At 43.1% G+C, this 12392-nt stretch overlaps 1 protein-coding gene across 1 annotated transcript; it reads right to left on the reverse strand.

Moving 5' to 3' along the window:
- Window positions 1-232: 232 nt before the first annotated feature.
- On the reverse strand, window positions 233-10591 carry ZMYND12 (zinc finger MYND-type containing 12). Its single transcript, XM_035344954.1, has 7 exons — window positions 10579-10591; window positions 6972-7208; window positions 5713-5882; window positions 4185-4307; window positions 2960-3080; window positions 1836-1981; window positions 233-670 (listed from the first exon to the last, which is right to left on the reverse strand). Exons 1-7 carry the CDS (start codon window positions 10589-10591, stop codon window positions 551-553), a joined length of 930 nt encoding a protein of 309 aa, XP_035200845.1. The 3' UTR covers window positions 233-550.
- Window positions 10592-12392: the final 1801 nt, after the last annotated feature.

Raw genomic sequence — 12392 nt, forward strand, 5'->3', positions numbered from 1 at the left:
GTGAGACCATGGTTGGAGACTGAGGGGTATTACAGAAAGGTGAAACACCTGAGCAAGCCCAGCCATGTTTGGGGGAGCAGGTGTCAACCACCCAAGTTAGGAATGTAGTGAAGACCTTCCCTGGGTTCCTCCCATATCTCTCCATGGTATCTCACTCATGAAAGTGAAAAGAAAATTGAGGAAAACAGTAACAAATATATGTCAGCTGATCTTAGCTTCTGAACAGACAACATGAGGATGTAAAAGGCAGTTGTGCTTATTTACATAAGCAAGTAGATAACAATTTATGCATCTTGTGATGGTTGTGCTTCTGTTTCCCACCCTCATGCTGTTATTCCATAACAGTCTACAGAGGTTGACGAGCATGTGAAAATAAGCTAATACCACAAAGCTGAACTTTCAAACACCTGGAGATGGAAAAGGACCCATCTAGAAAGATGACAATAGCAGACAGGACCTATGCCTTGTAATGTATTTTTATTGTTTTCAGCAGCATAGTTAGATAACTAGGATCTGTAGCCAAGGACCTGGCTCTGGTAGAAAGAGCTCCTTATTTTGTGTAGAAAGGGTTGGAGGTAATCAACTTTAACAAATGGCCAATGGCTTCTAGAGATTCTTGTTGGGGCAGTTGTTTCAGCAGGTCAAAGGCTTTTGTCCCCATTTCATAAGCCTGGAATGAAACAAAAAAGACAATGTAATTGTCAAGAATTTGGCTTTTCTCAAGGAGTACTTAAAATACCTGCAGAGGCTCATTGGAATAGCTGCACTGGATCAGATCCAGGCTCCAGTCACTCAGCTGCCTGTTTCAGAGGGTGACCTGTACAAGCTGCTTTAGAGGAGAGAGTAAAGCTGCAAACAGATATCATATTTAGGATCCAGTGGTGCAGACAGAAGAGATTACTAACCCCAGCTCCTCCTACTGGAGAGCATTACCTCCCATCTGATACAGTAGTTCATCTGAACATTCTCAAAGCTATTTCAGGCAAAAACAGCTGTATTGACTCAGTTTGAACTAAATCCCTCAATTCCCTCAGCAGTTCATCCAGTGACTAGACATTCTCACAATTACAAAGCTTTGCCTTCTTTCTAATTCAAATTTGTTTCTTTGTGTCTTCCAAATCCTATGGCTTTCTCTAGTACAATGAAGAGACCATTAATAATCTGTATTTTCACCCTTCAAATCACAGGCAGAAGAAACTTGAGTTTCTGATTGCTTATCCCAAACAAAAAGGCCCGATTTCTAGATGGTTAGTGTTCAGCACTTTCTCAAAATCCATTACTCTGAATGCAGAGAACTGGACACTGAAGTTAGCAGTTGCACCTGAAATTTTTAGACATAATCTCTCAAATAAAGCAGCACAAATTCAAAACTGAATTACAAGGTCCGATAGTGTAAACCTGCATAAACATCATGGTAGATGCAGGGAATATTGCTCAAGTAGAGACACATGCAAGACCTATGTTCTTCTTGCTGCTTAACATCCAAACTGATGTCTAAATGTGGCTTATGACAGGCAGGTACACTACACCAGGTACACCCCAGATAAAGGACAAACCTAGAAAAAGTGAGTAACTACAGGACCCATTGTGGATGGTGTGGCAGAGATCAAAACAGATCCGGTGGGCTTTTTTAACCTTGACAGGGTGCAAATCATGGGCTGGCTTCATGCAGAGCTGCCAAGGCAGATTTGCCTTAGGTTATCCTGTGCTCCGAGGCAGTTGTGCACTCAGGACAAGTGCCAGGACTGGCTTGTGTTCCTCCTTTTGTGGGATGGGGCCAACACTGAAGCAGAGCGAGGGAACCCTCCTGCACCCTTTCACCTGGTGAAACTTACCTTTGATAAATCCATAATCAGATAATAAAGCATTGCAAGAGCATGTAAAACTTTTGCAGTTTCGCCAGGTTGTTGCTTCAGTGCCTGTTCTCTGGTATCTAGTACTGCATTCAGTACTTGAATTGCTTCTGCTTGCTGGGCTTCAGCTGTATCACAAATGAAATAAACTTGTTGGATGTATGTATACGAGATAATATATTCAAAACTAACCAATTATCTCTTCTAGACATCAAAGCATTTCTACTACAAGCATCAATGTGGTATCCCAGCTCCATGCAAATTCCGTACCCATTAACAGATATCTTTTCATCCAGTCAGTAATTGTGTTGATTAGCCTTTAGTTAGGATGTGAAGTCATAACAGCTGCATGAAAAGAGCAACTTTCATACTCCTGTCATAACCAAAGATGGAATCATGTAGCCCTGCCTTGTGTGGTTCCTACTGAAGCAACTACTGCTTGAGAGAATGCCAGGTATGGAGATTTGCAGAAACATTTTTCTTCTCTGACAATATTCTTATGAGCATAGATGGTTAAAAGAAGACAAGGAACAGAGCCTAGTCTTTTCCTAGTTACTTCACTTCAGTGGAGTGTAGGGTAGTACCATGCAACCTAGCATATTTCTTAATGCTTCATGCAACTTCCCCTACGTCCTACTGGGAGATTCCCCAGCTATTCTTCCGAGAGTATTCTCCATTATCAGCATATGCTATTCCACCGTGTCCTACTGCTTCAGATGGAAACCTACCTAAGTAAGATGAAATATCACTTTCACATAATTAAATGGACAGAAAGGAGCTGCCAAGAAACAAGAATGCTCAAGTGGAATCAAATCCTGAAAGACAAAAATCTTGTATTGTTGAAGTCACTGCAAAGGGTGCTGTGAAAAGGAGCAGGTAAACCAAAAGGGGAACACTGTGTTTTCACTTGAACACCTTCATTTCTAAAGTGGTCTCATTTGTTTCATCCAGCACTATCTACTAAGCATAAATACCCATGATTCTGATTAAATTTGGTCTAAAGAAATGCAGTACAAAACCCAACAGAGTAACTACATACACTAAGCTGTATGGACTTTTTAAAAATCCTGTCTTGCAAATACTTTTGCACAATTATTGGTGCTTACTCATATTGTCTTCGCTGATTTCCTTGTCCTCAGTGAATGGAGACTTTTCTGCTCTTGACTTGTGAATTTGCTCCTGTGTTTGAACTGACTTCATAAGAAAGGCATGCCAGATGTCAGTTACCTACCAGGAAGTAAATGAATTATTTCACTTGTATGAACGCATGGCGTTTAGCAACTCGTTGTTCTATAAACAACGTGTCCTGCAATGCACGCCCCTGCCACAATACCCCAAGTGCTTGCTGGTTAGTGGGCCAGCTGCTGCCGAGCTGGCTCTTTCACACAGAGATCTGATGGCTCTTCTCCCGGTGGGAGCACAAGCTGGAATTTCATTGCTCTATCTATTAATTTTCATCAGACTCGAATAAATCTAACTAAATTGTTAACCAAAAGCTAATTTGGTGGATGTTTGTGAGGGGAGTGGAGGCAGATTGCATTATCTGACAAAGCCTCATTTACCACAGAAAATCAGGCTAAACAAATTAAAGATTTTTTTTTTCTTTTCAGTTATTATGGTGGTTAGACAATCGTTCACAGAATCATAGAATCACAGAATGGTTTGGGTTGGAAGGGACCTTAAGAAACATCTAGTTCCACCCCCTGCCACGGGCAGGGACACCTCCCACCAGATCAGGTTGCTCAAAGCCCCGTCCAGCCCGGCCTTGAACACCTCCAAGCATGGGGCATTCAAAGCTTCTCTGGGCAGCCTGTGCCAGTGCCTCACCACCCTCATAATGAAGAATTTCTTCTTGTTCCTTCCTTTGCTTTGCACGCTGACAAGCTTTTATCACCGCGACTTTTTACTGGTACTCTGCTTAAATTTTACATTGCTGGTTAACATTCCGTTGCTGCTCTGCCACCCTTCCCTCGCTATGGAAACTCTGGCCACCATCTCAAAGACATCTGGGTATGTCTTTAACCTTTTGTGGTGGTAAAGCTATTTTTAACAAGGTTCGGCTGCCAAAACTGAAGACTTCTTATATATATATATAAATATATATATATATTTGTATATACATATATTTACCACATATAGAATTTATTCTGGTTTAACTCAGGGAAATATATACGTATGAAAACAGTTTCTGAGATTGATGCTAAAATGCTGATATGGTGACCATCATATTAAAGGCAGTCAGAAACAGGAAAACATTGGAAAGTGCACAGAATAATAATAATAATAAACTAATTGAGAAACAGATACAGGATGAGTATTGGTTTTACTAACCTCAGCATACAGCGAGCCTGCTACGTCCATTTTGTTTTGGCGAAAGAAAACATTAGCCATGTGGAAACACCCTACAGAGGTCTCAATAGATTTTAGCCCAAATGTAGAACTAGCAAGGTAAATCTGAAAACAATATTTAAAAAATAATTATGCAGAAATTTAGCATTCATATCTACCCTGGGAAATTTTTCACTATAAATTAGTAATACTGCAAGCATTCTGTCTTTCTATAACTATAGCATTAGTTACACCTCATTATAACTATAAACTATGTTACTACAAAACCTGTATTTTGTGTTTTATACAAATGACTGCAACACCCCCAAATCCTTCTAGTTGGGGCAGATGATTCCTTATCATGGCGTGTACCCTGCTGAAGCGTGGAACGGGTTTCCCACACCTCTTACTGTGCAACTCATGTCTCTCCTCTTCAGACGAACAACTTGTTGCTGCTTTTCAGCTCTCCAGTCATGCCCCAGGAGGCTGTTTCTCCCCCAAAGCCCCAGCCAAAGTGAGGGGAGGGAAGTGGGAAGGCAACAGTACATTGCAGTAGTACATTCCAGCTATTCTGAGCTGGCGTGTGACTCTCAGCAGTTCTCAGACACGCAGCCAGAATTCAAGCAGGTCTTGGGCTGCTCTAATGTAGGGCAGCAACTCACTAATAGTAAAAAAAAAAACAACAACTATTACTTTACTCCTTTTGGGCACCAGATCCAGGGAACCTAAAAATACAGTGGCATAGCAGGGAATCTCTCCCAGAAGGTTTACAAACGGAACAAAGACAGGGTTGTATTTGTTACGATGGAAAGTGTCTAATTCTCCTCCACTTTATGTCATCGTTTACACCCACACAAAGCTGTTGTAAAAAGCTGCTATCAAATTCAACAGTAGTGGGTATACATCACTCTGCACTGGATAAATTTAGGCTATATGGGACATAAATAGGAAGTCATGGAGACCATCTGCCTTTGGGGGATTAAATAACAGGGAAAGCATCCCAAAGAACACTGCTGGCAATAACGACTTCAAATTTTACAAACTGCTCTCATGGCTAAAAAGTTTGAATTGGGGAAAATGTTATTGAACCAGACATTTAAATAGTTAAGTAATGCATTCATTAAATAATGGATGATGGAGAATTGCCATCTAACAGGAAATTATTAAGGAAAATGACAGCCAAAATATAAAGTAACCTATCTGTTGAATAAAAGGCAACTATACCAATTTGTAGTAGGAATGCCTGTTCATCTCAGGACCATAACAAAACCGATAGATAAATTTATAAGCAGACCGAGTAAAACCAAGTTATGTATCACTCAAGAGAATAATGGTAAATGGTAAAACACAACTTTAGCTAGCACACGGATACACAGGTGTCTTAGACTGCACAGGTCAAGTGTTGCTAACAAGTACTCTTCTGGTACTTAAGATCAATCCCAAAAAACTGTCTGCTGAGGTTTTCCATAGGATCTGGAAAAGCTAGGGAAGGAAGGAAAATTGAAGCGTTGCTGTATTTTAATTGGCTTACGTCATTTGCCAGGTGATATAAAGCCTGTTCAAGGTTTCCTTCAGCAGCACAGAGAAGCCCCAGACTGCGATGTAATCTATGCTGAACTGCAGCGCTGCAGTCTGGAGTTCTGAGGACAATCCACTGAGCTTGGGAGAGATACTTAGATGCCTGCAGATGATGGCCAACACCTGAAATTACAAAAATAAAAAAAGCAGGATAAAGATAATTTCGCATTTAGAAATGCAGAGGATACTGCCAGCTATCCCTTTGCTGTAGCTCGACATGAAGACCTAGTTTGTGCATTCCCCTCTTCGGCGTGCTCCTCAGTCAGGCAGGTGTTCAGAAGCTAACCTGCAGGCAGGCTAGAGCCAGGAGAGAAACCAGAAACTGTGTATTGCATTCAGTACCTCTGAAAGACGTGTACAAAACAGGCTAGCTCCAGGCAGCCACTAACAACTAGTGTATTATCACACTAGAATTACTGATGTGATTTTTTCCCTTAGCTCACCACCCCATTTTACAACAATCCTTGAGATTGCTCAGTTTTGCCAGTAGAGTACTGTGGATACTCCTATAACAGCAATGGTAATGGTAACTGGTATAACAGCAATGGTAATGGTAACTATAACAGTAACTGTAATGGTAACAGTAATTGTAGAATTATTCAGGTTGGAAAAGACCTCTAAGATCATCTAGTCCAACCTTTAATTTTAAAAGTTTAAATTTAATTTCTCAGTCCTTTATGTTTGCAGCTGAGGAGACCAGTTCTCTGCACAGAGGGTCCTAACTCGACATTTTTTATAAAGCACACAATGAGAAAAAGCTCTGCTTCAGGTGGAGCTCACTTCTGCGAATGAACTGAGGTGTTCCTCTGATGCAATGGCCTCAGAAATGTGCTGGTTCCCGGAGAAAACAGCCCAACCAACCACCCTTGGGAATTTAATGCTTTTGAGAGTTCTGTGAAGCCACAGAGGTAAACAATAGAATTTTATACTGGTTCTCATGTGGGAATTGGTAGAGACGGAGAAAACATTTCATTTGCTTTCATTGATCTCTCACCACAGATGAGTGATTCTTTTCCCCAGACTCATGCAGAAAATGGAGGAGTAACTTCTCAAATCTCTCTGGAATGCCCTTGAGGCAGGGCAGAGTAGAGACATGGCACCATGCTGAAATGCAGAGCTGGTCCTTCCCTGATAAATGGTACAAGGAATCCGGAAACCTGATCCAAGGGAGATCTTGCCCTTGCCAAAGTTACTATTTAGACCAGTGCTTACCAACGCAGGCCTCAGCCAAGAGGAGATAAGCAGGCACCAATTGCACAGAACTTGAGCCATACACTTCAGTGCTGAAACGCAATGCATGCAAGGCTGCAGGCATTGCTTTTTCGTGCTTTCCATCCAAAAGAAACTTCTGCGCTGTGCTGTATGTAAGATCAATTATGTATTTCTGCAGGAAAAAATAATAGTGGGACAGAGTGAGCAAAGGATAAGGAGAAAGAATATGCACAGTCTCTTTTTATGTCCAAGTTTGCCAACTGTTAACAGCGATTGTAATTTTTTCTGTGTCTGTAATTAATAGATGGAAATTAAAGCTGTCATATTAGAGCCTGGATTCCATCGCTACTTCTAGTAAGAACAGCTTTGGGCACCCTCTTAGGTCAGGTGGTGTCTTATGAGACAAAGAATCTGTGAGGCCTATGAAGAAAGACTAACAAGGTTGTAGCAATAAAAGCTGTGAAGCACAGAAAATGATCATCACAAGACCACAGAAAAGATTAGACAAATGGGTTACGGCAGGATTTTGCTGACAATAATAACGGTGGCTCATAGCAGGCAGCAGAGCGTATGGTTTACCAAGCTGGTGCCAGCATGGCACAGCTCCAGCTGCAGGAGACGCTGTCTGGAGGTAAGGAGAGAGTTTGCTGCATGGTGCTGCAGCACACTGCCCCGCAGCTCTGAGTAAGGTCGGGGCGGGACGGCAGTGTACCTGCATGCATCCTGGAGGTCGACAGCTCCCCCTCACCCTCTCCTGGGCAGTTCTGGGCCCTGAAGGCCTGTTAGTTTGGGTGCAGAGTCTGGAAAGCTGGTCAAAGTCAGAAAACCCTAGTGCATTGAATTATACTCCTGTGTCTCCATCGCCCAAGCTTGGCGGTTAAGCAGCTTTGCAGGAATTCGGTTTGCTGTCAGAAACCATAATTTTTCTCATAGGTATAGTTGCTTCCTAGCAGTCCACACTACATTTGGTCTTTTTACCCTTTGCAGCACCTGATCTGTTCATCAGCTCCCAAAATGTATCTCCATTTGAATGCCTGTTCTTTGCCAAGTACTCTCCAGCAACTGTAGAAGCTGTGCCCTTACAACATGCTAAAGGTTGCCAACAAAAAAGAGCCAGGATACTTATCTATTTATCTTAGCTTTCATCATAATTGTTGCCAACTCCTGGCACTTCTGTGTTGGCTTTTCACACAAGTGGTGCAGAGGGAAGGCTGCCTGCAAAGAAACCTCATTGCTGGTGTGCCCAGCAGTGCTGCCATGGTAAGGCAGCAAGGCATTCTTCTCTTGCTAGGAGGCACGAGCAGGCCTGTGCAGCGAGCACCCACAGCGTTTTACCTCTTTGCAGGCTCTGCTTTGTTGCCTGGTTTTCCAGCTGCAGCTGAGCAGAGGGCAGAAAAAGCAAATTCCAGTGCTTTTAGAGGACAGGTTAGGGCTTTGGCATTTTACTGAACTTTAAGTGCTCAGTCATGCCATGGGTGAAAGAATGGCTCAGGGACAGGGAACCACAAGGACAGTGTGTGAGGGAGTCCTGGAGATCACAGCTGAGATAAAGGGACTGTGGTTTCCAGATAAATGAGAGCCTTGAAAAACCCTCCTGCAACAATTAGATCCAAGAGCGTGCAAACACAACCATCACCCCCCTCTCTAGCCCCTGAGCTATCAGCATATATAGAGTGAAAAAGACGTAGAATCATGGAATGGTTTAGGTTGGAAGGGACCTTAAAGATCATCTAATTACACCCCCTGCCATGGGCAGGGACACCTCCCACCAGACTAGGCTGCTCCAAGCCCCATCCAGCCTGGCCTTGGGCACTGCCAGGGATGGGGCAGCCACAGCTCCTCTGGGCACTCTAGGCCAGTGCCTCACAGCCCTCTGAAGAATCTTCTCCTTACCTCTAATCTACATCTACCCTCTTTTAGTTTAAAGCCTTAACTCCTTGTCCTATCACTACAACCCCCTGACAGTCCCCCCCCCAGCTTCGCCATAGACTCCCTTTACGCACTGGAAGGCCGCTGTAAGGTCTCAGCCTGGGGAAGAGGCAGCTCTGAGGAGACCCCACAGCAGCCTTCCAATACCTAATGGGGGCCTGCAGGAAAGCTGGGGAGGGACTCTTTGTCAGGGAGTGCATATGCACAAAACACAAACTGAGTTGGGGGATCAGGTGCTGAGCTGAAAGTCAGCACATGGTGAGGGCAAGAAGCAATGAAAAGCTGCTGTTTATCAGACTGCCTTTTCTGTCCTTGCCACTTGTTCTCTGTTACGACCAACGCTGGCTTTGATGATCAGATTGTCATCTGGGGAGGTGCTGGAGATCTGCATCATTCTTTTTTTACTCCTTGTCAATAGGATCATCACCATCAGGTAAGTTATCTTAAAACATTGGCAGTGAGGACAAGCTAATGGTTAGACTCTTGCACAGTTCCCAGGAGGAGAAAGGGCAGGAGACAGGAGAAGCCCTGCAGTGCTGAATATCTAAGGCAGCACAGTTGCAAACCTAGGGGGCATCATTAGTTTTGGCCCTCCACGCACTGTGTTGCTCATAGCCCCACTCCTTCCCAGAGACCTGCACGCTATGGGCTCTTTTCATGTGTGTTGCAATTACAGAGATTTCTCTGAAGGTGCCCCCACACAGTTTTTCCCCCAGTTAGGGTTTGAGGAGGCTGAGGACCCCAGCTCTGCCCCAGGGGGGAGCAAGGGGCTGGGCGCACACCTGGGGTTCTGTGCCACATTCATTTCCTCACTCAAAGGCACCCATAAAGATGGCATGCTTGAAGAAAACACAATTTAAAGAGGAAGTCAGGCTTCCAGTCACTTTGAACGTGGGTCCTTGGAGTTAAAACCCACAATCAGTAGGGCTAGCATGGGTGCTGGAGGACTGCTGTAGCTGGCTGCGGTGCGAATCTTTTCCCATACCCAGAGGCTGGGGTAAACTGACAGCACAAAGGCAGGTGAGGCTATTTTACAAACAGAAACTTGGAGTTTTGTCAGTTTGGAGGTACTGTCTGTAGGCACCCCCACGGCTATGTTGACAAAAGCAGATTTCTATCAACAAAGTTTTGGAGTACGTATGAGGTATGAAACTCATAACCTCCTGGCTCTCAGCTTAATGCACCACCTTCCCTTAGGCCAAAGGGCATTTTGATGTGCACAGGCTTTCCTGTGTCCTCACAGAGGCTCAAGCTGTGTTTTTTTTTTCAAATAAACACAGTGCAGGAGTTTGTGAAGTACAAGAGAAATGTTCAAAAAATAATAAACCTATGTGCTGGCTTTCAGCAGAATAGTTTCTCTCTGATTGTGAGGACACTACATAGCTCTTCCCTTAGCTCCAAAGGCCATCTTTAGAGCATTTTTTATTAGCTCTATTAATAGGAAAATAATGAAGTCAGCAAGACGGAGCATTAAATACTCTCACTGTCTCCATATTGCTTTTCTGATGCTTGTCAGTCAACCTAGGCCAACCCTTGTTTAGCAGTTTCCCTATACCTTGCTGTACATAAAAGCAGACCTTGTTTGTAGGCTAGGAGCTGCAGTCTTGATGTGTGAGAAAGCAAGTACCAAACAAGATGTTTCTGCTTCTTCACTCCTTTCATAGGAGACAAGGCGTACCTTCATATAACATTCCGAGAATGTGTTTTATTTAAATAGTTTGGAGACAAAGGTCAAGGAACAAATGCAATTACAGTTGTTAAAAATCCTATAAATATCTTCACTCAGAAAAACAATTTGAGTCTGCAGTCTGTAGCTTTTCCTACAAAGCCAATCCAAGCCTCGGCTCAAGCAGCACTTTTGGCGTCACTGCGTGCTAACCTAGGTGTGCACTCCAATCAAGAGGAGGGATTCTCCCTTTGCATACTCCTCTACCAGCCCTATGTTCCGGGTGCTTTCACTGGAAACTAATAAAAACAAATGACTAGCTTCCAGCTCAAGTATTTCCCTGATTCGGTGGTCATGTGAACTGTTGTAATGTACACAGCATAACCTTAGTTGCTATAAAATCAATGATGTAATGACCGATGCTTTCAATGTCAATGTTCAATACGTAGGTAAAGTTTTCTGGAAAAGCTTAAAAAAGTAGGATTGCCTGGTTTGCCCCAACCCCATGCTTTTGCATTTTTCTTGAGGCAGACCCTGTGTTATAGAAATACACAGAGAAATTGAAAGACAATTGTGCAACTTAAGGGCTTGTTTGGGTCTGGAGTGAAGCCTGTTCTTCTGATATTAAGGATGTCTTTCCCATCTCCAGACAGTGGGATTATAATCCATCCAACATGTTTAAATCCATAACCTTTTTTATATCGTCACTACCACCCTCTTGGCTTCTAGGACATACTGTTACAACACACTTTCTTCGGTCAACATTCTGATTTGTGATTTTCCATCAGATGGCATTTTCAAAAACAAACCGGGTTGTCAGTGCCGAATTCCTACAAATCTTAAAGGAATCTGTTGCCTGAAGCTTTCACAAGCGTTTACCAAGCAGGACTTTTGTCCACCAAGGTTCCAGCCTTTTCAAACATTTTTTCTTCTGTATGCTCCCAATAAAGGTATTGACAGCAGCAGTGAGCCACTTGCACCAAAGTACTAGCATCTGGCCCAGAAACAATCTTAAAAGCAATACAGGGCGTAAAATCCAGAAGATTAACAATGTTAAACGATGTTAATCTTCTCAGTGGCAACATTTGATTGTTACCATTTCACTTTCAGTTGTTCTGTTGTCCTGCTGCTCTGTGATTTGGAGTTATGTAACGACAGAAGGATAATTTATTTTTTATGGGAAAGATCATTCCAAATGGCAGATGTATTTGGGTGGGTTATTTTTTTCTATCAACATTGTGGAAAGGTAGATGCTGCACCCCATAAACAAAAAAGAGTTCAAAACCTCTCCAGCTGGAAAGGAGCTGCACATCTGCAACTCCTAAGAGGCCAACAAAGCAGAGATAAAAGACCATAATTAGTGGGAAGGAGCATTTAAAGTTGGCCAGGTAAACAAAGGGAGATGACTTTATTTCTTTACACCCTGCTCGGAGAAAGGGGAATCCCTCTCATCACTGAAGGACGAGTACACCCTGTAAGAACCAAAACTGGATCCCCGGCTCACTGGGGAGGTGTACGAACTACTGATTGCCCTTGCAAGGCAGGAGATGCAGGATTACTGCTGCCAGGCCAGCAAAATGAAGAAGCTCAGGACTAGGAATAAAGACTGCTAAAAAGGCAGGAGGCTTGTAGAATTGGAAAGAGGAGACTCCCACTCCTTTTATTAGGAACTTTTAATTGCAAACTCCACTCGTTTATTTTTTTATGATACTGATTAACCAACTGCATGCCCTCCCAACACAACACACATCAATATATGGGAAGAAGAGAACTTATTAAACTTTGCTGGCAGCACTTTGAAGTGGTATCCCTTCTTTCTTGTACAT

The sequence above is a fragment of the Oxyura jamaicensis genome, chromosome 21, assembly GCF_011077185.1.
Source record: "Oxyura jamaicensis isolate SHBP4307 breed ruddy duck chromosome 21, BPBGC_Ojam_1.0, whole genome shotgun sequence".
Lineage (NCBI taxonomy): Eukaryota > Metazoa > Chordata > Aves > Anseriformes > Anatidae > Oxyura > Oxyura jamaicensis.